This window comes from Eubalaena glacialis, chromosome 7, assembly GCF_028564815.1.
Source record: "Eubalaena glacialis isolate mEubGla1 chromosome 7, mEubGla1.1.hap2.+ XY, whole genome shotgun sequence".
NCBI lineage: Eukaryota > Metazoa > Chordata > Mammalia > Artiodactyla > Balaenidae > Eubalaena > Eubalaena glacialis.
The window spans coordinates 39,875,170-39,902,667 of NC_083722.1; the positions used below are offsets into that span (position 1 = coordinate 39,875,170).

Genomic DNA, 27,498 nt, shown 5'->3' on the forward strand with positions numbered 1-27,498 from the left:
TATTTATATAGGATCCAGCAATTTCATTTCTTGCATTTACCCAAGAGAAATGAAACCTATGTTCACACAAAATCCTCTATGTAAATGTTTATAGTAGCTTTATTTGCAATTGCCGAAAACTGTAAATGGCCCAAATGGCCCTCAACTAGAGAATGGACAAACTGTGGTATGTCCATACAATGGAATACTACTCAGAAATGAAAAGGAACAAATTACTAATACACTCAACAAGTATGAGTCTCAAATGAATTATGCTAAGTGAAAGGGACCAGACTCAAAAGGGTACTGGAATATTGTGATTTATAGGAAATATGTATATATATTTGGCCATTCGGATGACCAAAATATATTTCTCAGATACACTTGGTCTTCATCCATAGTTCCTGGCTTACAGTTCCCAAAACCCAAGGAATTTTCTGATTGATAAGCTGTTAATGAAGGTGACTTTTGGTTAGTTGGTTGGTTGGTTTGTTTGTTTTTGGCCGTGCTGCGCATCTTGTGGGATCTTGGTTCCCCGACCAGGGATTGAACCCAGGCCACAGCAGTGAAAGTCCTAACCACTGGACCGCCAAGGAATTCCCTGAAGGTGACTTTTGGATACCACCCCAGGGTGGGGGCTGCTTGCCAGGAGAACCAATCATGTGATCAGAGGGTTGGAACTTTCGGTCCCATCCCCTGATTTCCCAGGGAAGGGAGAGGGGGTTTGAGGTTGAATCAATGCCATTGGCAGATGATTTAGTCAATCATGACTGTGCAATGAAGCCTCCATAAAAACCAAAAAAGACAGCTTTTTGGTCCCTATTTTTTTCCAAGAGCTTCCACATGGGGGAAACCAGAACACTTTTGCATGCCACCGTGCCAGGCCCCAAGCTCCAGGAGTACAGAAGCTCTGTTCGGGACCTCGCCCTATGTATCTCTTCATGTGGCTGTTGATTTGTATCCTTTAATATCCTTTTATAATAAATTGGTAATCTAGTGAGTAAATGGGTTTTCCTGAGTTCTGTGAGGCATTCTAGCAAATCAATTGAACCTGAGAAGAGGGTCGTGGGAACCTCTGATTTATAGCTAGTCGGTCAGAAGTCCAGGTAACAACCTGGACTTGCAACTGGCATCCTGAGTTGGAGGGAGTCACTGGAGCCTCCAATTTGTAGCCAGTTGGTCAGAAGCACAGATGTTAACCCGGGCTTGTGATCAGCATCTGAAGCGGAGGGCTGTCTTGTGGGACTGAGCCCTTTACCTGTGGAATCTGATTCTATCCCCAGGTAGATAGTGTCAGAATTAAGTTGAATTCTCATACACCCCACTGACGTACACACACACACACACACACACACACACACACACACACACACTGGAACTGGGTCTGGGAACCCTTTTCAGGTACGTACTATATGATTCCATCTATACGACATTCTGGAAAAGGCAAAATCATTGCTACAGACATTGGCGCAGTGACTGCCCGGGGTAAGGGAGGGGGGCAGGACTGACAACAAAGGTACACAGGAGAATCTTTTGGTGATGAAACTGTTCTGGATCTTGATTGTGGTGGCAGTCAAATGACTGTATTTGCTAAAACTCAGAGAACTGTACACAAAAAGGGTGAATTTTACTGTTTCTAAATCATAACTTTTTTTAAAAGCTCCAAATGGAAACCATTAAAACAAATCAAAACAAAACAACTACCATGAAAATAACCACAAAATTTCTGCATTTAAGGAGGAGAAACCTTTTACACAGGACCATTAAAAATAAGGTCTGCAGCGTCAGACACATCTGCACACGTTCTCTTAGCCACTCCTACCCTGACAGGCCTCGCAAAGGGTACTTCAAAAGACACCACTGCATCCCCCAGTCTTACCTGAACCATGGGCTGTCAGAGGACTGAAGGAAGCAGTAATAATACCCCGTGAAGGACCTGGGACCTGCAAGCGATAGAGAGCTGGGAGAGGCCGCAGGAGTTCCTTCAAACTGCAGTGGGAATTGCACTGCCCCTTCTTGTTCTTCCTTAGGAGACAGAGGTTGTCCCAAATGCTCCAGCGGTGCACACTCACCCCTGTCGGGACCACGTTTACACCGCCTGGCTGGTTCTCAGTCCTGCAGCCCTCACCCCTCGCGGAGGAAACTGAATTTTGCAGAGGCAATGAAAGTAGGCCAAGGCGACAGAGCACTCCAATTACCGGTGGCAGCCAATCACGGGCCCCTCCCCAGAAGTGTCTCAGTCTGAGGTCAGGACTCAAAGCAGAGTCTGTGCCGGCAGCCTGAACCCAAGGGGAATGACTTGTTGGGCTTGTTTTTCCACCACATTAACTTGAGGGTTTGTGATTTGAGACCCCAAATCAACCTCTGCCACAATGCTGGCAGCCTCCCCTCCCAGGGCGCTCACCTAGTCTGACCCGACCTTTTCCTTGCTTCGCACGCTGAAAGGTGACAAGACCACTCCAGCCCAAGGTATTGAAAATGAAAGGCCATAATACACCCACCGCCCAGACTGCCCTGAAACCCAACTTCCCCAGCCCAAGGAACACCATCATCTCCTTCCGCCCAGGATCACAAACTTTAAAAATCCATTCAGGGGCTTCCCTGGTGGCGTAGTGGTTGAGAATCTGCCTGCCAATGCAGGGGACACGGGTTCGAGCCCTGGTCTGGGAAGATCCCACATGCCGCGGAGCAACTAGGCCCGTGAGCCACAATTACTAAGCCTGCGCGTCTGGAGCCTGTGCTCCGCAACAAGAGAGGCCGCGATAATGAGAGGCCCGCGCACCGCGATGAAGAGTGGCCCCCGCTTGCCGCAACTAGAGAAAGCCCTCGCACAGGAACGAAGACCCAACACAGCCATAAGTAAATAAATAAATAATAAATAAACCCAAAGTTAAAAAAAAAAAAAAAAAAAAAAATCCTTTCAGGACTTCCCTGGTGGCGCAGTGGTTAAGAATCCGCCTGCCAATGCAGGGGACATGGGTTCAAGCCCTGGTCCGGGAAGATCCCACATGCCGCGGAGCAACCAAGCCCGTGCACCACAACTACTGAGCCTGTGCTCCAGAGCCCACGAGCCACAACTACTGAAGCCCGCGCACCTAGAGCTCGTGCTCCGCAACAAGAGAAGCCACCACAATGAGAAGCCCGCGCGCAGCAACGAAGGCCCAATGCAGCCATAAATAAATAAATAAATAATTTTAAAAAAAAATCCTTTCAGAGTTGTTTCTGCCAGGAGCAGGGGTGGGGGCTCTACCTTTTGTCCTTCCATCCACGGATGCCAGCTTCTTTGTCTCTGCTGTCAGCAGTAGCTCATAAGGATGCTCGTCCTCCTCCCTGGCTGCGCTCCCCTGAATCCAGGGTCTCACAGTCAAGACCTAAGAGAAACAAACACCACGGTACTTCTCATGTGGGGGGCTAACACCCAGACAGGTTATGTCAAACAAATTTGAGATTATTGGCTCCTTTTGCATCGGAGGGGAAGAGAAGGTAAATAAGTCAAGTGTCACAGGGAATCACAATGCTTTCCTGGCTACGCACCTGGACCTCAAATCTCAGTGGCCTTGGATTAAAATATTCCCCTTTCCTTCCTTCATTTCATCCTTCAAAATGCCATAAAATCCAAGATTCTCCCCTCCCCTGCCTCTTCCCTCTTCAGTGTTCTGCAGGATCTCTTTTCTGTGGGTAACACCTCCCAAGCGGTTTTTAGCCACCATGCATCATAAGGCCTTCTTTCTCCATGCTTCTTTCCTAATATGCTCACACAGTACCCCAAGGCTGGGATCCTTCCCCTCTTCTCAAGAGGGAATCAGCATGACTTCTGACTGACCCTGACTGACTGGTATTTACTAGGAACAAAGCATTCTGTAAATCCTTCTCTATTTTTGTAGGCCCTTCCTCATAGGCCCTGTGGGTTATAGATGAGGATTTCCCCCAAGCTGGCTTCCTACCACACCTATGAAAATACAATCTTAAATCAATTCCACCAATCTCTGTTCTGAAAAGAGGCAAGTGGATGGGCAGCAGGAATTTCAGTGGAGAAAAAGCAGCTCTGTCTCCTGAGAAATCCCTAATCCAGGCAGCCAAGTGTCTCTGATGAAATGACTGACCAGAGCTGGCCCCTACACCTGCCAACCGGCTTGAGTCAGCTGGGGGCCTGGTGGCCACAGCCAGTCACGGTACCAGAGGAGCCAGGCATCTCGAACCAAGCCAGAAACACCCCGATTACTGCTACAGTCACACTGAGAGAGAGAATGGAGATACCTGCTTTAGAGGATAATCCTAGCTCATCTCTCCTAAGAAGCCAATGTGTTTCACAGGCAAATTAAGAATAATCATAGACTGGCGATTAGGAAAGCCAACCAAAGCACAAAATCTCTTCTTGAGCAGTTTGGCTAGAACAAGTAATATATTATGAACGAGGGTGTGAGAGGGATTCACAAGTCCACCTAACAAACAACGGGACCCTACAAGTGTGGCACTGTGGTGCCACTGAAACCTCCTCCTTCACTGATGTGTCTCACGGTGCACCGGAAACAAAGCAGGTTTGTGATTCAGTAGGATCTTGCTTCTTGGAGGCATAGCTCACAGCGTTACAGCCTAATGAGACAACACAGATTCTAGCAGCCTCAGACTCAGTGAGAGACTGCAGCTCCTGTTTGTTAACAAGGCTGCCACTCCAAAGGCAGGATGGTGGTCTCTCCAAAATTCTGCTAAGCACAGCAGGAACCTCCACTGACTGAGAGCCACCTGGAAGCTAAAAGCTCTTTCATTACAATGAGCTACTTGCCTGTATTACTTATTCCTTTTGCCTCTTCACAGGAACACAATTAAGGGAACAAAGAGGGACCGTTAAGCAGTTCAGACAGTGTCAACTTAATACCACAGGCTTTACTGACAGGAATTTGTGTTCTGCAAGTTTACACACCCAGAGCCATCACTTAGGCAGAGCCCTGGAAATCTGATTCTGTGAGTGTTCTGCGCACAGCAAGAGCTCTCACGTAGCCCCAGGCAGACTTCTCTGAGAGGTATCTGACAGCCTGGGTGCCCGGCCTATAATACCCTTTCTTCCCAAGCAGGAAGGGTCTGATGACTTCCATCTGGAAAATCAGACCCACTGGACCTGTGTTTGCTCCGTGCCTGGCTCTTGTGCACAAGTGGAAGCAGGGAACCAGCAAACGGCAGAGCTGGAAGGGACCCGAACCATTACAGTCACAGCTGGACAGTACCTGGTTCCAGCTCGTTCCTTTTGCAGGTGACAAAACCCGGTTACACAGGGAGCTCCCAGCAGAGCCAGGGCCATAAAATTCACTCCACCTGATTCTGGATCGAGCTGGCCTCATTTTTTTTCTGGGAAGTGTGGTTTCTCCACCCAATTCAGAATCCTCTCCCTCCTTCAGATGTCTAATGAGTGCCCCCTGCTCATACCCACACAACTCATAGGGTGATCTTTTCCTCTTGGTCCTGGCCTCTGCCAGCTATGGGATTAAAATCTCACAAAAAAAGCAATAAACTGCTTTTCTTCAAGTCTTCCTAGCGCCCACTCAAGAAGCCCTGTGTCACAGTGAATATGGTAATAACTGATTCGCAACAGAAAGGATTCTGCTCTTTACTAAATTACTCCTTAATCTTTTTCCCCTTTCTTCCAGGGCTTGCAATAAATCAAAACCAAAAAAAAAAAAGTATTCTCTGCTATATGGAAAGCAACATTTTTGCTGCAGAGAAAAGCGACTACCAGTTACCACCCAACTGTGACCAATGGAATGGCCAGTTGGGGTGTGGGCAGCTTTCTGGGAAGAGATACCACAGCAGCTGCAACTTCCCATGAACATTTAGCACATCTGAGCACAGAGAAGACACCGGTCAGTCCGATGCAGTTGGCAGCCCCTTTGGTGGGGCGAAAACAGCTAATTAGCTTGTGTGTGTGCACACACGTGTGTGAATATGTTTAATTTTTTTTAAGACAGTTTCAGGATCTGGTCATTACTCTGATCAGCTCTCCTGGAGCCAGTATACTCAGCTTCTCTTAAAGGCTTTCATGGGTCATCTAACAATGACAAGCCTCACAAATAGGAAACGAACACTGGGTCAGATTGCTCGCCTGCTAGGACAGGAATGAGGTTTAGGGTATTAAAGCTTTGAGAGTATAAGAAATGAAGATGGTGAAGAATACAGTCCAAAAAAAAAAAGTCTGCTTTTGGAGAAGACTTATCCACTCAGACTATAGCAAACAGAATCTGTCTTGATCATTAAAAGGATAATAACCCAGAGCACATCACCTCTATATTTATGTACTTATAATCATCACTTAGGAAGCGAAGCCAGGGTTCTCAGGGTCTTCCAAATACTGACTATGGTTGTCCAACTGATCCAGAATTCCAGGCTATTCGGAAGCAAGTCCTAGAAGATGTAGCTCAGACACAGTCTCCAATCCAGGAGAGTAATAGGGATATTTCTCTCCCTACTTTTTGATACAGTATTATTGCCAAACTGTATGCCCTAGAAAGCCCTGGTAGAAAAGAAAGTGCTGGTTATCCAATAGTTCTTTAGGAGCCTTGCCCTTATCCTTGGGCACCAGAAAATTTAATCCAAGTCCTTGTGAAAGAGGTGGTATAGGGCATTTACAGAGACTCAGCCCCAACTGAATACGCTCTATATTACTAGGTTTCTCCTTGTAAAAAGGGAGTAATAAAGCAAACCTCTATATAAAAACGTGTAGGGGTTTACTACATGTGCTTGTATCTGCTGGCAATGTATTATTACCCTAGAGCCTGTAATTCTAGAGACCCCTTAGTTGAGTCATGATAGTAAGTATTTTGTAATTAAGGGATAGAAAGAAATAAGGACAGAATTTGTACCTAGCATAGAAATCATCCCTATCTCCAACACTGACTTTACATTCTAAAAAGGGCTTCCTTGTATTTATACATTTTGTCAAACTGATGTCATCCTTCTGGTTGCGTATGTTTATATTAAATAAAAGAACCTGTCTCACTGGATGGTCCATGGCAGTAAAAAAAAAACTTAACTCCGACTTCTGGGGACAAAGTAATGAGACTTAATTGCCTAGTTTATGTTAGCTGGTTTTTAAGTTAAAGAACAATAGGGCATTGAATTAGCTACAAAAAACTATTGAAATTATATAATATTTTGAATAAACACTCAATAAATATATTCTCTGAATGGCAGGAAGTGTTAAAGGAGCATTGGGAAGATGAAAGATTAAGGAAAACATGATTTTCTTCATATACCTAAGTGAGAAGGTTGAACTATTTGCCCCAGGATAACATTTCTTTTTTGAAAAGGTGAACTATTCTTTTCAAATTACCTCCTTTGATTTCCCCTGCCCCCATGACTCCTATTTCTCTTCTAGTTGAGTTTTCATGACATTTTCCATGTTTGTCCTGGTGCAGATTCTTCATATGAAATGAAGAGGGAAAATGCAAAAACAGAAATAAGGCCTTTGGGTCACAAGCATCAAAGCTTGCTAATCTGACTGAGTCTAGAGAACAGTGATTAGGGGGATACTCTACACTTTGTATCAAAAGACAAAACAGGTACAAGAGCCAAAAGTGAGACTGTTTAGCCTAATGGAACCAGGAGAATGTGCATGTTTGGCTTCTCATGTGGCATGGCAGATCAATAATTGGCCCATCTGCTAGAGAGCCTAGTAAAATTCCTTGGTTAGTACTTTTGAGTGAGTTTGAAAGGTCCTATTTTGGATTACTGATATACACAATGCAAATTTACTAATCCAAAGAGGTGATAAAAAAAAATGACAAAGCAAAGTCTTCTTTAAGCACGCATTTGATGCACTTTCCAAAAAATCCTATTGCAGTGATGGGAGTAAACCTTCGACCCTCTACCTCAGAAGCTGTCAAGGGAAAATACTTCTTATCTATGCGGTCTTCCTCCTCTTCATCAGGTGGTGGTTTTGCTGGAGGGGGAGGACGTTCCCTCTGTAGAAGAGAAAAAATAAGTATTTTACTATGTCTTTTTTCAAGAATTTAACTCTTTGGTTTACTCTTATCTCAGTCTTTAGAAATAAAAAAGAATAATGTAAAGAATTCCCCTGAAAGACTAAACTCAAGGTTTAGTATCTGAACAAGATGGAGAACCCTGCACACATACACAATTCAATTAGCATTGCTCTTTGTTTTTTGATGTTTGTAGCAGAGTCTATAAACACCTCTGTCATATCCTTGACCACAGTGAGAAATACCAGCACTGAAAACACACAACTACCTCATCAGAAAATGTCCTTCATGATACTGATACACAAACTCGAGTATAGGAAAACCAGTGGCTCAACTTCCAATCTACTCTAAAAAGAGGAAACACTAAATCAAAAGAATCAACTTGTCAGAGTTCTAACAAATCAAAATTATTAGGGAAGTAATGAGGAAATCCATCAAGGGCAAATACATCAACTCCTGCTCAAACTTGAATGTTGTTCAAAGCTCAGAACTGTCTCTTATCCTTGGTCACCTCCTTCAATGATTACTATTATGTATCATTAGCATATGAAAACCCTATTTCATCTCAGCCCATTTAAAAAAGGACTATTTGTCAGTTATCTGCCCTTGCAGGGGTTGGCAAGCTTTTTCTTAAAGGGCTACACAGTAAATATTTTAGGGTTTGCAGTAAACTCTGCCACTGGGGCACAAAAGTAGCCATAGAAAATATGTGAATGACCGGGCATGGATGTGTTCCAAATACAACTTTATTCACAAAAACAGGCAGCTGTCTGTGCGTCTTGGTTCACCAACCCCTTGCCCTAGAGCAAGAAACTCACTGAAGAGGGGATTATCTAGATCATGGGTAGACAGTTTCAGGAATATACAGAATGATCTTTGGTGAAAGAAAGCTGAAGAGAGTTTTGCCACTATCCCTGCTGTACTTTCAGCGTCTTTATATCACACAGTCCTATTTATGCCTGAGAGTCAATGTTCCTACAAGGAAGGGAGTGGGAACCTGAAACAGGAGTTGACCTGCAGGCTCCTTCCCTGGCTTGTAGGTTAGTCCACTGTGTTGCTAGAATGAGAGTATTTTTACACGTCGGTGTGGAGGTGAGTGTTGAATTATGTGACAGCCTCAGAGAAACCTGCAAGGAAAGACACTTCTCATGTTTTAGGAGCCACCGGGTTAGTTAGCACTTGGCATCCATGATCTCTCTGCTAAACACGCTTTACTGCTTGGTATTATATCTTGATAAATTGGTCATTCCCATATCCCCTGCTACCGGATGGATGCCCAATGGCAACGACTCCAAAACAAGTTCATGTGGTCAAGCTGAACAAAGCTTTTTAGGTCAGATTTCCCACTAAGTCCACTTTCCCCACCCTTCTTTGCTCCAGAAGCGTAGGAACAAGCCTGGTCCAGGGCCCCCTTGTAAGGAGGGGAACAGCAGACGGAGCAGGCCCATAATCTCACCAGTTATCCAACTGTGGGACACAAAGAGCTGAAGAAAACCAAAATGAAACGTAACAACAACAAAAATGACTCATCCTAGAAGCCTTCCCAAGGCTAAAGGAGCCTAGAAAGAACAATATGAAAGGCTCTTGTGGAAGAGGTAATCACCAGGGCCCCTGGAAAGAAAGAGAAGCATGGGTCTTTCACGGTCTTTTCTACCATGAAAACTATGTCCCAGGGGCCTGGAACTATGAAGCTGATTTATAGATACCATCCGCTGTGTTTACAAGACGTAGAACAGTCCCTTGGCCACAGTTAATTACCAAGGACCAGGAAGGCAGCACGGCAACAACATACTCAAGTAAAACTGGCAAAGCATGTACCCCAAGATGTATCAGTTTCTACTTAGCAGGACCATAGGAGGCTAGATTACTACAGTGGGATGAACAAAGAACCTGTGTAAATCAGTGGCTAAGCCTCACAGGAATTTGCTCCTTCAAAGCTTACTTCAGGAACCCCATGTTCTTCTTGCAAAGCCTCCAGCTCCCTCTAATGGGCGTCACCTGTAAGTGCCACTGAAAGCAACACCTTCCTCCACAGGTTGGATTTCCCTAATTCCTTTGTACCTAACAGTGAAAGAAGTGGAAACAAACAAACAAACAAACAAAAAAAACCCTAGCTCTGTCTGCAGAAGCACTGTGTGAGCGGTGCTCGGCATATGCACTTGCTTTCACCACCGACAAGGAGTTTCATCACAGTCCTCGATAACACCCGCTCTGGGGGTTCTACCACAAGACTGGTGGGCCTTTCCAAAATCCATACTGAAATGCTGGGACTATCCCAGGGCAGGGCAAGGAGCCTAATGAAAAAGAACACCAAAAACATCAGGCCATTCCCAGGGCGTTAATGAAAAGCCTGAGGATCACCAGGCAGCCAAAGGATCATCAAAATGGTCATAAGCCAGATTTGCACCAAAAGGGAAGGGCTAGCCTCTCCAACAGGAAGTAATATACACCTGAAAATATGCCTCAAGGTGGGACTATCACAGGGATCCTGTTAGAGCAATGCCTGTTTATTAAAAGTGCAATGCTCAAAACCTCAACAGTGCAGGAAGGAAGGGCCATGGGACCACTGATTCAGGCTTAGGCTCACAGTAAAACCCTGGAAGAGAAAATGAGGGTAAGGAGTCTGGAGAACAATGTATAAGGCTAGAAGTAGAAGCAAGTGCTAGAGCGACTTCCCTGGTGGCACAGTGGTTAAGAATCTGCCTGCCAGTGCAGGGGACACAGGTTTGAGCCCTGGTCTGGGAAGATCCCACATGCCACGAAGTAACTAAGCCCATGTGCCACAACTACTGAGCCTGTGCTCTAGAGCCCACGAGCCATAACTACTGAAGCCCGCGCGCCACAACTACTGAGCCCACGCACCAAAACTACTGAAGCCCACGTGCTCTAGGGCCCGCATGCCACAACTACTGAACCTGCATGCTGCAACTATTGAAGCCCGCATGCCTAGAGCTCATGCTCCGCAACAAGAGAAGCCACCTCAGTGAGAAGCTCGTGCACCGCAACGAAGAGTAGCCCCCGCTCGCCACAACTAGAGAAAGCCCACACTCAGCAAAGAAGACCCAATACAGCCAAAAAAAATAAATAAAAATTAAAAAAAAAAAAAAAGAAGAAGAAGCAAGGGCTAGAGAAAGAAGCAGTCAGATGGGAAGGTTGACCTTTAGAGGGAAAAATTCAGGTTGTCCCCATCCTACTATTTCAATGGCTGGAGGGGTTATAACTATGGGAAAAATAGGAATGCACATACTAATACATACACTGTCTGATTAAGCCTTGCTACAACCCTGCTGAACACAGAATCTGTCCAAATACAAATGGATAAATTTTTGAGGGCAAATGGAAGGTGAACACGTACTCAGGGCTGACAGGAACTTATTTAGCAAGCTCTTTCATCGACGGAACTGCTCTCCAGAAAGAAACAAACAGTATATAGCAAAGACCCCAAAGACAGAAGCAGCAGTGAGGCTAAATAGAAATAAAATGCTTCAATTTACTCTAAGGCCAAAAAAGTAATAGAAGGATGCAAACAGGTTATATTGAAACTGGAAAAATTAAAATTCTACCTCAACGCAAGCTGCAGAGTTTGACCACACTAAGCAAGAGGGAGATGGTGCAGAGCCCCCAGGAGAACAGGGTGAGTGGGACCCAGGCCCCTGAAACACAGCTGGCACTGGGGGTCGCATGTCCTCTCTCCCGCTCCCCAGCAGAGCAGAGGTGGACAACAGAACCCCGGTGCGGAGGGTCAGCCACGTACAGGCCTCACTCCAGCAGCTTTCACTCCCGCCGCCTCGGCCTCCCTGCTCACGGAGTCCCGGTCAGACGAGCGCCCGCTGGCCGTGCTGTCCAATGAATGGCAGGAGACAGCGTTGTACAGCGCCTCGTAAGGACCCTCCTCTTCCGTGTTGGTGTCAAAATCGATGATCAGTTCAGTCACTGCTTTCTCCACGTCACCTGAAGAGGGGTTAGAAGTCAAGAGAGTCGGTGAGAGGAGAGCACAGTCTTGGACTTCCCACCACAGGAACAACCCAAAGCCCCTTCGGCCACCTGAACTTGACCAACGTTAACCTAGAGCAGGAAAATAAATCACGGCTTTCTCCACGGACAGGAATAAATATAGAGAGTTTCATCTGCGCTTCATACCCTGAGAAATGAACAGATTTTTCTCTAATTCAATATGGAACCTTTGACATCTATGAAGGACATCTCCCAAGATCGTTATAAATTCCCAAATACCTCAATACCATGACAGCATAAACTTAAACCATAAGATGTAGCAAGGTACAACTGGAAAACTTCAGTAATCCCTTTAAATTCTTAACAAGAACCTCCATGTGCCCAAGCAAAATAGAGGGTGGTGAAGCCTTTCTGAGATGAAGGCGCTGTGCGGCTGCAACTCACCCACTAGATAACTACGAACCTCAGAGCGCCTGGGATCCAAATTTGTGACTCTGCAAAGTAACCAGGGATCTGGTTATAGACCAGGGATCTCTGGGTCACTTGCAAAGAGTCAAAACTGTAACTGTAAAATCCTTGAAAGCTAAGAGCTTAGTGAACTACTAATCCCATTACCAGCAAATTATGAGGTCAAGAAAAAAAGTGTGACCAGGGGAGGGGAACAAGGACTCTACAGTAAAGACAGGCTGAGAACCCCTGAACTCTTGCATCTCTGCACTCCTCTGAAAAATCCCTTTCCTTTTTCAGTATCTGGCTTTGCTCTGTTTCTCGAGCCTTCTTCATTGTGATCTGTATCTGGGGGAGGTGTCAGCCAGTGTGCTGTCCGTCTCATTCATCAGACCTAGGACCCAAAAGGCTGCTCAATCAATCTGAAAAGGTGGATCCTGGCTAATGATGGAGAGGCTGGACTGCCCAAGCTAGCACCCAGACCACATTTGTTGGACAAATGATAGACTACTAAAATCTGCCATATACACATCTACCAACCAGATGACACTCATTAAATATTTACTGTGAGCCAGCTATACTCAAGGCACTAAAGTGTGTGTTAGAAAAAAAAGGTTTCATTGAGATTTGAGTTCATCTTGAGTTCATCCTGTCTACCACACATCCCAGGATAGCTCTCATAGAGCCAACTCTAAAAGTAGAGAATAAAATAAAGTAGGAAAGAAAAGGTCCACCATCAAGGCCTAAGCTTTGCCCAAGAAAACTTCATATGGTAGTTGGAAAAAAACGAATTTGAATATGAACTTATTAAGTACTCCCAATCCCCCAAAATAATTATTTAAATTAAGATTTTCCATTCTGCCAAAGAACGCTCAACTCTTTTCAAGCTGAGAGCCCCTTTGCTGGCGGAAGAGGGCCGACTCACCCTGAGACTTCTGGGATATGGAGTCCATGTTGGAGATGAGAGGTGGCTGGGCTGTGGGGGTTTTATCTACCTCTTTTGCACTTCTTTTTCCAGTCATGTGATCTACATGGAAAGACAAAAAAAAGCTGCACCAAATACCAGTGGCTTGGTTCAGCCAGCGTGTCCCCTGGTCCCTGCGGCAGGGAGATGGACCCATACCTTCGATCAGTGCTGCTATCTGCTGGCTCTTCTGAGATGGCAGCTCCTGGACAGTGTCTAAGGCAGTCAGTCCACGGTTATCTTTTATGTTGACGTCAATTCCTAGAAAGGCACACCAGGTGGACCAGGGGAGTGAGAATTTTCAAGCCAGCCTCAAAGAGGGTCAAATTCCAGGATACCTAATGCTCCTGGCAGCACAACCAACATTTTCATCCAAAGATGTTTTATCCAGCTATACAAGAACTTCGTACATTTGCAATCAACCAGTGGAGACATACACATATTGGGTTCAAAGGCAGCCAGTAAAAATCCCCCTCCAGGGATCCTGGGGGAAATGATCCCAACCCTGGCATGCTGTGTAGACAAGAGCGCTGCCAACCTCTCACCTGCAGCCAGCAGGATTTGCACCACATCGGTCTTGCCAAACAAAGCAGCCTCATGCAAAGCACTGCCCTTCTCCGTCTGGAAAGCAAATGAGAGCGCAGAGCAGGATGTCATCAGAACAGGGACCCAGGTTTGGCGTGGCTTCACACGACAAACGGGACGTAGACAAGAAGGGACAGGAAAATAAAATAAACCACACAAAGTCCTCTGTCATTATCTTTCCCACTTTTCTTGTCTGGATTCCAAAACCGCAATCGTGGCCCATACATGGGTGTTTGATGTGCCACCAGGTGGTCACACATGAATAACTGCACTGTTATCCTTGGAACCACCTATTGGTGACACTCCTCAAAACCCCACCTTCCTGGGTGGAAGGAATGATGAGAAGAAAAGTACAAGGGGGGGAAACACCTTAACTTCAAATGTGGTCTGGTGGATGCAAAGCCTAAGGAATGGCCATTCATCTGAATGGAGAAAGCTACCAACAAAGGGAAATGCTAAGTCTCCTATCGGCAACATCAAGTTGATGGGACTTTGGAGGCGCTAATGGTGGCAGTGGGAACACAGGTATAGGAAGATAATGAAAGTTTTCTAATTTCAAGAGAGAGTCCATAAGCATGTCTTTTCAGGGTATAATGACCATGTATTACCCCTGAAAAGAAACAAAAAATAACAGACTCACTGGAGGAGTTTCTTTGTCTCTAAAGTTTCACATTACAATGAGTCAGCAAATGGAAGCATCTGACATGTGATGTGAACCGTGCTAAATAGGAACACAGCCCAGCAGCATGGCGCTTGTGCCTTTTCCAAAATGACTAGGTCCCTTGGGCCTGGGAGGTACGTCCGCCCCACTACCTGGTAATTGCTATCCATGCCGGCATCCAGGAGGACTTGGACCACGGCTTTGTGGCCATTCCTTGCTGCCAAGTGCAGAGGGGTGTGCTTCTTAGTGTTGCAGCTCAGGAGGTTGGGGTGTGCGTTGAGGAGCATCTTCACCACCTCTAGCCTCCCGTAGAGCGCAGCCAGGTCCAGAGGCGTCTCGAACTTGTTGTTGCGCATGGTGGGGTCAGTCAGCTCCTCTAAGAGGACCTTCACCACCTCCGTGTGGCCATACTGCGCTGCGCAGTGCAGGGCCGTCTCGTTGTCATTGTTCTAAAGAGTCAACAGGCGGATGATGTCAGAAAGGTGACCAGCAGACTGGCAGACAACTGGGGTAATCACACGTAAAACCATTGAAATTTAAATGAGAAAAATAGCAGCAACACTTGGGGACTAATAGAACTATGTCAGAATCCCGCAAACAAGCCCGACGGCTCCAGTCAGCCTCATCTGCCCCAGTTACTGCCAGAGGGGAGCAGTCGGCTCCTCAGCCTTTGTAGTCTCCTCTGTGCCAATGCAGACGTGTCTCCAGACGGCAAGGAGAGCCACCTCGGGAACACAGCAGGCCGCGGGGAGAAGCCCCGGCACAGATGGATGCCCGTAACATCACTGCCATTGACTCAATTTAAACTTCAACTGGTTTTACAATTTCTATTGGGCCAACCCCGTGGTCCTGATTCTGGATCTGATGACCATCCATTGCCTCGCACACAAGCTTTTTGGAAAGAGTTTGTCATCTGCGTAGCTCCGTGCATGCAAATCAATTGGCCAACAATGAAAGTTACAGAGCAGAGCACCCAAGATCACTCTCAACATATCAGCCAACAGCCACTGCCAGGGAACTGAGGCACCTGAGCTCAGTCACAGAGTAACACGGGACCCAGATGCCACCCTGAGCCTGCTCCAGGAGCCTGCCCCAGCCAATGCATGCAGGACCTACAACTGTGCCAAGAAGGGTTTCTTAGGTAAGAAAGATACAATCAGATACCAGAATATTTCGTGTGAGAGGTGCAAAATATTCAAGATTGTAACATTGCCATTAATTCAAATTCACAACCCCACAGGTCCTCTGATGTCAATTTTGTTTCAGACTAAAGGTAGAACCTGAGATAAAGCAGGAGAAGTTTGTGCTTTATCAACCATCAGAAGCAAAATGTTAATCATTCCAATTATGCTCTTTCTTTTACTACTACTGACAATGTATAACTAGAGCAGGCATAGAGGAATTTCCATGACCTCTCCATTTTTAGAAGCATTAATGAAAATAATAATTCTCCCACAAGATTTTGAGATTCCTGAATTTATCCAGGAGGCTTCTGCCACTTTGGGGAAACAAAGCTTCTGAGGGCTTGTGTCCTTCAGGTCAATATTATGCACCTTTCAGTGGTCAAAAGGTAAAGATTAAATGTTTCCACAATTGCTTTAATTCTATTAATGATATTAAAAGTAACAGACTAGGAGTTACAAAAACATGCATGCAATTCCATCTGCTTTTGATCTGGCATTTAACTGCATCATTTTTTCCATCTACACCAAGTGTATCAGAAAGATCCAGGGCTACTAGGCGCAAGGCCCCAAAAGGCCAGAATGATAGCAAAGAAATTTTTTTTTAATGAAACAAGGACAGAAAGGGTGGTAGCAGGAGCCACATGCAAAGATAAATGCACACAGATAAACAGAGGAAGCAGCACTGAGCTCCAACACAGCTCCAGGAGAGCAGCTGCTGAGAAGGTGCAGACAGACTTCTCTGGCCACAGAACACAGCCAGTTAGCAATGGCCTCCTGTGATACAGCTGGGTCCAAGGGGCGAATTCCATGTCAACCTGAAAGTCTGGAGGGCAGGAGAAACGCTGGGCTGGAAGTAAATCCTTGGGGCTCCCTGTGCCAAACAAACCTTTCAGGCCACCCATGTGCCCACTTCCTATTAAGCTATGGCATGAAAAACTTAGAGCTGTCACCTCACTTTCTCAGGAGAAGAAAAGACAGCTACAGCAATGAAAACTCACAGGAGCTTCCTGTAGAGGGATCCTGGGGCAGAGTTGCAACCCAAAGAAGTTTAAGAGGATTCTCAGGGTTTTATATCTCAAGATTAGCATGACAGCAAGGGCCAAGAAAGTCAGCTTATTCTCATTAAAACTCCAGTCCAGGGCTTCCCTGGTGGCGCAGTGGTTGAGAGTCTGCCTGCCAATGCAGGGGATGCGGGTTCGAGCCCTGGTCTGGGAGGATCCCACATGCCGCGGGGTAACTGGGCCCGTGAGCCACAACTAGTGAGCCTGCGCATCTGGAGCCTGTGCTCCGCAACAAGAGAGGCCGCGATAGTGAGAGGCCCGCGCACCATGATGAAGAGTGGCCCCCACTTGCCGCAACTAGAGAAAGCCCTTGCACAGAAACGAAGACCCAACACAGCCAAAAATAAAAATAAATAAATAAATTAAAAAAAAAAAAAAAAAAAACTCCAGTCCAAAAAAACTCGTTTACTCTGAAGTAGACACTGCTATCTCTTTTATATCCAAGTTGTCTCCCAACAACCAGAATAATCTGTAAAAAGTATGTCATTAGGGCCTGAAGAACTGTAAAACTCTAAACTATCCAGCAGGGGAAAAAAAAGTCTTCTCTGGGTTTTTGCCAGAACTAAAGCAGCTACCACAGAGCTGCCTCGCTAAAGGCATGGTCTTGATCACTACCAGGCAAACTGCCTGCCTATGTTAAAAATGGCCTAACCACATCTCTGCAGTTTATATTCACAGTGTAGGAAGCATCTTATTTATGTTTCAGTCTTGCCAGACATGGTCTGGTAACTACAATACTCTTGAGTTTACTTCTGTGGTGACCACATCTCTCGACTATTGAACACAGGCCATCACAATGAGCTCTTACTACCACTTCCCCTTGGAGCCTAACAATTTTCAGGGCAAGAAGCCACTAAGTTTTGGATTTATGGACCCACAAGAAAGGGAGGGATTCCAGGGAGGGTACAGACTCTCAACCACCTGGAATCCTTCTCTTTCACACCTTTCAAATCACACCATGGGTGCTCACAACACCCCAAGAGTTCCCAGAATCATACTACTATGAATCTGGACTAAGGAAGGGGACTGAGATGAAATACCCCAATTTTCTCCCAAGGCTTTGCACAAACTCCCCATTCCTGCTCATCTTGAGACCGACTTTCATTTTTTCCTTGTTAGGTCATTACTTCTAAAAAAAAAAAAAAAAAAATCCCTATACCCTTTATATCTGGAGACCCCATTCAATGTATAAATCCATTATTTATGTGTTTTATATACATACACACACATACATAAACTACAAACAGCAGAAAACCATCTAGAAACATTCCCGTGACCTTCCTCCTCTGGGAACTATTCAAAACCATCACCTCCCAGTGCTTGGATTATAGCCCAACTGCACTCTTGTCCACTGTTGACAGATATCTAAGTTAGGAACACCGGGGCTACAGCTCTCTGGAGCAACGATGGTATAGTCTCTAGAAATATACCCAAATTGGAACAAAAGGACAAAGTGGGTCTACAAAGATTTAGAAGACACAGGAAAAGCATGAGAACCAAGTTCCTCATGTGGAGGAGGAGTCAGACTTACTCTGCAAAGCTCTGAAGGCAGAACTTTGACCAACAGATGGAAGGTTTGGGAAAATAGATATCAATCAAGCATAAGAAACCAAAAATCAGTGGAATCCAAAAAGAGGCTGCCAAGAGTAATTCTGCTTGCTACTAGGAGAAACAAACAAACAAACAAATAAAATAAGGGGTAGACGGCCTGCGTTTTAGGTGAGAAAAGAGGAATCCTGCTCTAGTGGAAAGTTAGCCTAGATCAGTGTTTCTTAAACAAGCTTCGTTTTGGAATTACAAGGGAGCTTAAAGGTAACTAATACTGAGCCCCATCCCAGGTCTGCCAAGGTAGCACCTCAGAGGGTAAAGCCCAGGAAAACTAATATTAAAAAGGTTACCAGCCTAGCAGACACCGACTTAAACAAACAATCATTCATCATCATCAAGAACAAAACAAACTGACATCATGTGCCTGGTGATGCGATGCACTAAAAAGGAAGGATGAACATCACTCTTGTGGCATTACTGCCAAAAATGTATAACCTGAACCAAATCAAGAGGAATTATCAGACAAACTCAAACTGAGGGCCAGTCTACAAAACAAACGGCCTATGCTCTTCGAAAATGTCAATGTCATGAACGACTAGAAAAGGCTGAGGATAACTGTTCCAGATTATGTATGATCCTTGGACCAGAAAAAGAAATTGCTCTAAAGGACATTATTGAGACAATTGGTGAAAATTGAACATGGATTTCTTTTTTTTAAAATTTATTTATTTTTGGCTGCGTTGGGTCTTTGTTGCTGTGCGCAGGCTTTTCTCTAGTTGTGGCGAGCGGGGGCTACTCTTCTTTGCGGTGCGCGGGCTTCTCACTGAGGTGGCTTCTCTTGTTGTGGAGCACGGGCTCTAGGCACACGGGCTTCAGTAGTTGTGGCTCACGGGCTCTAGAGCGCAGGCTCAGTAGTTGTGGTGCATGGGCTTAGTTACTCCGCAGCATGTGGGATCTTCCCAGACCGGGGCTCGAACCCGTGTCCCCTGCATTGGCAGGCGGATTCTTAACCACTGCACCACCAGGGAAGTCCCTGTGGATTACTTTTAAGTGTCTGGAGAAATAGACCTACCATAAAACTAATTTGACTACTGCTCATCTTATGATATTCAGACTAAGTTAAAATTGTTTTAAAAGGGGGTAAGTAAACAATTTTAATAGTTTCACCTTAGCTAAGGATGACGTACATTTGGACTGGTTTATGCTGACTTGCTGAAACAGGAAAAGGTCCATATGGTGAAGAGGAAGATAAAAGCTCATGAAAACCATCTCTGCTCCCAGGAAAGGCATCTGCAACTTCTTAATTTCTACAGGTGCTTGATAGGACTTAGCACACAAACGGATTTTAGCAAAAACAATTCCTAGACACACCAGGTCAATGAAAACCCACTGAGCCAGGATAAAACCTAGGGAGGTTAGAATTGAATCAGCCTGAGAAGAGTCTGCATTCTTAGCACAACCCAAACAGCCTTATCCCTTAATGGTGTTTACATCACTTGGCCTTTGAGGAGGTGGTGGGTGGGGTGGAGGCAAAGGGTAGTACAGTTGGCCCTCCTAATCCACACGTTCTGCATCTGATGAGTCAACCAACCATGGATCAAAAATATTCTGGGAGAGGGACTTCCCTGGTGGTGCAGTGGTTAAGAATCCGCCTGCCAATGCAGGGGACACAGGTTCGAGCCCTGGTCCGGGAAGCTCCCACATGCCGCGGAGCAACTAAGCCCATGCGCCACAACTACTGAGCCTGCGCTCTAGAGCCCGCAAGTCACAACTACTGAGCCCACGTGCCACAACTACTGAAGCGCGTGTGCCTAGAGCCCGTGCTCCACAACAAGAGAAGCCACCACAATGAGAAGCCCGCGCGCCGCAACAAAGAGTAGCCCCCGCTCGCCACAACTAGAGAAAGCCCACGCACAGCAACGAAGACCCAATGCAGCCAAAAATAAATAAATAAATAAATAAATAATTTTAAAAGGTAATGCTTAAAAAAATATATATTCCAGGGGGAAAAATCTAGAAAGTTCCAAAAAGCAAAACTTGAATTTACCAAGTGGCAACTATTTACACAGCATTTACATTGTATTATCGTATTACACTGTATTATTAGGTATTATAAGTAATCTAGAGATGATTTAAGGTGTATGGGAGGATAGAAGTAGGTTATGTGCAAACACTACACCATTTTATATAAGGGACTTGAATACAGTATCCACAGAGGTCCTAGAACCAATATCCTCTCGGATACTGAGGGAAGACTGTATTTCCAAAGAGAGAAGTTCTTATTCCATTTAGACGAAGTTTCTTTTATGTGTGCAAAATCAAGGGATAGGAAAATGTGCTTTTAAGAACAAAAGTCTTACCCTTTAATCAGAGCTTTATAAGCTAACTAAACTAACCACCAAGTCGGGAAACAATCACTTCAAGGTGCTTCCCCCAAAAACAAAACCCTGAATGGACCAATACAGCAATGTTGCATTAAGCTTCAGCCACTAGTAACAAAGAATAAATTCCAAAACGCCCTTTCAGAAACCACATGGTACATACTTTTTAAAATTAGGACCTCAAATATTACTAGTAACCAGATATTTTTACTTCATGTACATGATCTTATTTGAACTCCAAAATAATCCCGCCAGGTAGATGGTATACCCCATTTTATAGAAGAGGAAACTAAAGCTCAGAGAAATTAAGTAACTTGTTCAAGTCAACACCAGTAAGTGGCAGCACAGAATTCAAACTTGGGTCTGACTTGATCTGTGAGGGTTTTCCGCTCTGCTGCACTATTTCCAAAAAAAAAAAAAAGAAGATAAAGTATCTTCCTATCTTCCTATCTTGAAGATTAGAAGACAGAATTGAAAGTGTGGGCAAACTAAAACTACTTTGTTCCACCACCCCAGATCAAACTGCTTTTCCACCATTAGGGCCCAACAGCTGAAGGAAATCTCCCGTAGAGCCTGCCGAGGTCCAGCCCATAGGGACCTTCATTTGCTAAATCAGTATTTCTCAAAGAAAAACATGAAATATCTGCCTTGCATTTGGAAACGCGCAGAAGGACCTTACATTTCCCTTCCCAGCGGCTGCTGTATTCAGAGCCAAGTGAAAGGTAGCTGATGTGAATAATGCAGTGACTCAACCAAACTCCAGATTGTTGCCAAAAAGCAAACCTCATCTGAATGAAACCTTGAGTCAAAAACAGCAGGTGAGAGCGCAGAGGAGACAGGCTAACACCATCACCCAACCCACCAGCTTTGCCTCCAGAGGCAATGGAGGGCCGAGGCCCGAGGCTGGACGTTCATCACTAGGCCCATCAGCCCGTTACTTATCCCAGCCTCACGGGGGAGGGAGACTCAAGGCAAGTGCCCTGCTTGGCCCTGCAACTTCATTTCCTATTTCTGAGCTGTTCCAAGGGCCAAGAGTGACCAAGCAGAGAGAGAAGCTAATGGCTGGGGAGAAGGGACTGAGGCTTCAAAGCCCCAGGCACAAACTCAAGGAAAAGAGAGGGGAGCCACACCAGCAGCTTTTAAGAGTAAAATGGAGTCACCCACGCCCCGGCTGCCACACCTCCACCACAAGCTATTGTTCGGATTCCATCTCAAGAGAAATATTGAAAGCAAACTTAAAAAAAAATATTAATCTAGGAAGTACAATTTAATCATTTTCTGTGCTTATTAAAAAGTAAGCCACTTTACGTAAATCTTTTAATTGCATTTTTCTTTTTTGAATTTAAATGATTTTAGAAATCACAATAGTAAATTATGCCCATAATATGGTCCCTTCTATTTCCCCAGTTCTGCCACTTCTAAGCTTTTCAGCCATTCCAGGAAAAGCACCCAACCTTTCCAGAATTGGTATGGGTTTTAAAAACAAAAACAAAACCCACTGAAGCTCTGTTTTCCCGTTCCCAGGCAAGCCAGAAGCAGATGGGCTGAAGCGGACAAACATCAGGATGATGAAGAAGAGCCTGAGTGGATGAGAGTGGAAGCCAGAGAGGACCGAAGAGAAAGTGCAGCTTGGAGAAATGATGCAGAGAAATCCTGGCAGCGAAAAGTACACACCTTGGCATTGATATAAGGGTCAAAGGGGCCGTACTTTTTGAGTTCTTTGATCTCAAGAGCATTCTATAAAAAGGAGAGGAAAAGAAAATGTGATGATAAAATGGATGAAATATATCAAAGCAATGCACAGCCCCAAGGGCGCCCAACACTAGACAACTTGGATCTGCCCTCTGGGTGCCTCAAAAGGAAGTTAATGGGGAAGACAACCTCCAGGGCACAGCGCTCATCACCCCTCTCATCCAAGCTTCCAACTGAAGCAACGTTAATGGTTTTTAATAAATCAGTGAAGTACTTGTAACCACTGCCTAGATGCATTAGGTTTTTCGAGCTATTGCAGATGTTGTGCCCAGCCCCTGCCCCACCCACCTGCCTGCCAGATACGCAAAGCACTGGGCTGGGTCCCACTTATCAATGGACACTCCAGGCGGGAGGCGGCTGTGAGCAGGACAAGCTAGCATACTCAAGTGGCTCAAAAATCCAAGCAGCTGTGTTCCAAGGCAAAAGTGAGCAAAGACAGGATTAGAAATGGTGGCTGAAAATTTCTTAAACGAGAAGGACTTTAATGGGTGACTAGATTTTTCCACATTGAGGAATATTAGTTAAAAGCAAACCTCTTTTATAAATTTCCTCCAGATAAGAGAAATTACTGTCACATTAGCCAGGAGGAGTAAAATTGCATTTAGGTTCTAAAGAGGCAATTCTAAAGAGACAATTTTCCTTCCTAATGTTATAAAACAAACATCCTCATTGATGATCTTGAATGTCTGTTGCTCACCTACCCAGAAAATACAGTCAGAAGGGGGAAAGGGAAGCTGATGAACAGCTGTACACACACAATCTCCAAATGGAGGGAGCTGGGAGCACTGCTGTAGTTTTCTCAGCCCTCACAGTGAAGCTGCCCTTCTCTGAATCAAAAGTGTGCTCTTAACAGCTCACTGAGAATGTGCATGGTCTTGCTGACAGGGGGACTTCAAGAATGGTTTCCTATTTTTTTGAGGAATAACCCTGATCTAATCCTACAGGCAACTGAACAATCTCCTCTAAGCAAAGTCACTAGTAAAACAGTCCCAAGCTTATTGAGAAAGGGCAGCATCTCTCTCCTTCAAGCAAATAAGAAAAGTATCTACTTCGGTTCAGAGCAGAGAGGGAAACAGGAGAATGGCTTGTCATTCAGAGAGGGCCCATCTCCTCGCAAGTCGACACCATCTCAGATCCAAACTACAGGGAGGTGTATTTTATGAGAGGTTTGTCTACAACTTACATAATTCAAATATAACTTTCCCAAAGGAATAAATATAAAGAAGAGAAGGTACAGTCTCAGAGTACCTGAATCCATGGCCAGTGTATGGTGTTTCTGCTCAAATGCTCCCTTTTTTATTTTTTAAGAATTCTCTCTGCTTTGTCAAAGCATGGTCAGTCGTAAATGAACATTAGAGGACACCATGGAAATGATCTTCATTCTGCTGAATCACCTCAGACCTCCACTCACGTGTCTTTGTGAGTTCATTTTTCAGCACTAGCACTCGTACCACCACTTCTGCAAGTTCTGATGCACGTAAAACAACGGCATGGCTCACATAGTACCAACACATGCTGGGAGTATTTCTGTTTACCAGCTAAAGCTGCACTGCCACGTTGATGGCAAAAGCCCACGAGTTTGAAATGAACTCTGGGCAATTCTGCAGGATTTGCATTATTTCCAGTTTTGCACGTGAGGTGAGTATTTATAACTTTGTTACAGTACTATTCCAAATCTGCATGATTCAAATGCATATGAAATGCACCCTTCATGGTACAAGGTTTCCCTGACGCACTAGAAGGAGTAGCGCTGGGAAGAGGGGAATCACCCTTAGGCCAGGGAAGAGCTGGTTCCCTGAGATCTGAGCTACGGGACTGAGACGGTGATGGGGCCGCCAAGGTCTGGCTGTAGCTGAGTGCAGAAAGCTTCCCTTCCCTCCAACCTGTTCATTGACTTTGGTGTGTGAGGGCCCTTGATGGATGAGCAACCGCACTATCTGGGCATCTCCTTTCCAGGCTGCCAAGTGCAGAGGGTAACAGCCTTTAGAATCAGCCACGTTGGTCAGTGCGTCGTTCCTCAGAAGAACCTCGACCACATCCCTAGAAGGCAAAAATCCATCATGAGTTTGCAGAACCCACAAGTCTTTCGTACTAACAGTTCTGCACATCTGTTTGGCACAAAGCCCTTTCACAGAGATTATCTCATCTGGCTTCCCATCTCTACCTGAGCTCACCGCCCAGCTCTTCCTTTTATTCCATGAGCTACTTGTACAGCTGTTGACAGCAGCTGAGCCATCTTGAGGCACACTACACTGACTCATCACCTCCCGGTGTATCTGGGCTTTCTACATAATCCATCTATTTTCCATTATTTTGAAAACGTCTGGTCCCCTTGTCTAAACCTTGCAATGTTTCCTTGTTTGTGATGTTGAAACAGCATTCAGGGATAGAATTTACATAAAAGCAGTCATGCAAAACAAATATCATTATTCACCACATTATTCAGAGCATTTAGTGATGTGGGAGCTGGAAGCGGACAGGCAGAGCAGAATTAAAGTGGTTGCAAACATAAGCCAGATGCATATGGTATCACTTGATACATCCAGAAAGAAGGACTTGGCTTCCTTCTTGGTGACACCACTAATTAAGTAGATATAAATGTATAACTATCCCCACGCACATGAGGTCAAAGAAAATCTCCACTGTAAATAAAAACAGCATCTGGAGATGAACTTGGCTAACAAGCTACAGTCATTTAAGTCCGAGATTCACTTTAATTCAGGTTACCCCACCATTTAAGGTGGAGGGAGTCTCTACAGATTTTCTGTTAGCTTTGTCTAAGATGGTTATAGAAAAGACCACATTACAGGAAATGATCACATTCCATATATCTTAGAAAAGTTTAATGTAGAAGGAAGCAGTCATTGCTTCTTTCTGGCACATCAGTATCAATTAGGCTGGGCCAAATATTGCAAAAGTGAGACAGAATACCATGAGGTGGTAGGGCCCTGTTCTCGCTCAGAAAAATCTAAATGGTCCCAATAATCCTTCCTCATAAAAACTAAACTTCTACTGCTTATCTCCTTTAGCATTATGCCTCAAACTCTCCCCGATGCCCTGTCTTCCGTTACACTCTGTTTTTCATTCTTCCTGGCAAATCTACATACTGTACTCCACCACTCAGCCTGCTCCTGCTCTGAGCCTTACCATTCTCCCTCACTTGAAGGGCAGCGCCCTCTTCAAGCTGCCAAACCACTGAAACCTGTGCCTTCTCTCAAACCACCACCCACCCCCTCGCCAAAGCACACCTTCTCCAGAAAACTTCCCAGACAAACCCCACACAAATCACAAATTCCTGATAACCTCTCTATACTCAAGGGAATTAAATAGGCCATATTATTTATTTATTTTTCCCCTTAAAAATGGTTCTTGTTGTGTACAAGGCTAACTTTATGAGGAAAGAGTGGCAAGCAGAAAGATAAAGTAAACAGAAAGAAAGTTTCTCATGACCACTCGATCTATTTTCAGTTTATAAAGGGACTGGTTACATAATACATTATCCAGCACCATTATGTTCTGGCTGCCCCACACTTGAGCTTCGTATTCAGATCATTGTAAGGCACTGCCCCATTTCAAAGGGGAAAAGAATAAGCAGAAGAAAGGTAAAACTTAACCTTTGGTTAAAGTTATTTTGGGAGTGGGGTGGGGAAGGACGTTTATATTATACACTAAAGAGAGACTCAAGAATTCTGGACAGACTAAATTTAGTTTTTCTCTGTTCTTCAGCATCCCTGCTTTGTACACCTTTACAGAAGGAAAAAACTTAAAAAGACAATCTGAAGGCCTGGGTTCTGAAGAGTGGGGCAGGAATGCAGCACGTTAATACTTACTTATGGCCATTCAAAGCAGCATGGTGCAGAGGTGTATACCCAGTGCTGTCAACACAGTTCACATTTGGCCCTCTCCAGATGCTATAGGGGGAAAAAAAAAGACTGAAGTCACAAACCAAATTTAGAGACAGCTAGCTCCCTGGAAAAGGATTCTGTGTGGTGTTTAACCAAACAGATTACTTCCACATGACTCCTGATAAAAGAAAGCAGCTATTTACTACAGAAATGCACAGCACTGAGAGTACACAATGGGGTGCTGAACAAGGAGTCAAGTATCAAGACAACGGTGTCATCATTTCAGAGCTTGCTTTCCTGTGTCATTCTCCTCATTGGTAACTTTATTATTCACTCAGTCTGGGACTCGTGTCTCTGAGTACTGTCAGGACTGTAAGAACAGCTCGTTGAAAGGTCATCAAAAATATCACTAAACCAGGGACTTCCCTGGTGGCGCAGTGGTTAAGAATCTGCCTGCCAATGCGGGGGACACCGGTTCGATCCCTGGTCCGGGAAGATCCCACATGCTGCGGAGCAAGTAAGCCCGTGTGCCACAACTGCTGAGCCTGCACTCTAGAGCCTGCGAGCCACAACTACTGAGCCCACGTGCCACAACTACGAAGCCCGCACGCCTAGAGCCCATGCTCTGCAACAAGAGAAGCCACCGCAATGAGAAGCCCGTGTACCGCAACGAAGACCCAATACAGCCAAAATTAAAAAAAATCACTGAACCAAACCATTCAGTCAGTTACAGGTACTGAGTACCCACCTCTACTCCAGGTGACTGAAGGCTTGAGAGAAACTCTAGACCAGATAATCAGGATCATTCAACCACAAGGACCAAGATCAAAGAACCCACATTCATAAAAGCACCAAGATACATGTGTTAAGATGCAAGGGACAATTCTGTCTTTCCTTTGTGAATATGTCTTATTGGTAATAAAAAGAATAACAACAGAATCTACAATTTGAGTGCCTTATTTGAATCAGAAATACCAGACTAAGACGGTTGAAATGTCATCTCATTTAATCCTCAAAGCCTTAATTCTGACTTCTGTTTCATACCTTACTACATTGGCCAGAGCTTCTAAAATACTATTAAGTAGTATTTTTTTGTTTTGTCCTGCTAATGTTATTGGCAGTTAGTCTGAGGTAGACACTCTGTAACATGTAAAGGAAGTATCTTAC

General features: G+C 44.9%; 1 protein-coding gene across 8 annotated transcripts in view; it reads right to left on the reverse strand.

Annotated features, from left to right (window-relative positions):
* Nucleotides 1-27,498, reverse strand: part of ANKS1A (ankyrin repeat and sterile alpha motif domain containing 1A) — a 186,001-nt gene that overhangs the window by 88,553 nt on the left and 69,950 nt on the right. For 5 of the 8 annotated variants that reach the window (XM_061196362.1, XM_061196356.1, XM_061196355.1 and 2 more), the window contains exons 2-11: nt 26,317-26,397; nt 24,370-24,526; nt 22,409-22,471; nt 14,713-15,009; nt 13,860-13,935; nt 13,474-13,575; nt 13,276-13,377; nt 11,704-11,900; nt 7,839-7,931; nt 3,230-3,350 (exon numbers count right to left, since the gene is read on the reverse strand). In XM_061196362.1, the coding sequence (XP_061052345.1) occupies nt 3,230-3,350; nt 7,839-7,931; nt 11,704-11,900; nt 13,276-13,377; nt 13,474-13,575; nt 13,860-13,935; nt 14,713-15,009; nt 22,409-22,471; nt 24,370-24,526; nt 26,317-26,397 (1,289 nt within the window). The remainder of the gene's footprint in view (nt 1-3,229; nt 3,351-7,838; nt 7,932-11,703; nt 11,901-13,275; nt 13,378-13,473; nt 13,576-13,859; nt 13,936-14,712; nt 15,010-22,408; nt 22,472-24,369; nt 24,527-26,316; nt 26,398-27,498) is intronic. The other 3 variants (XM_061196358.1, XM_061196357.1, XM_061196363.1) reach the window with 1 other exon arrangement.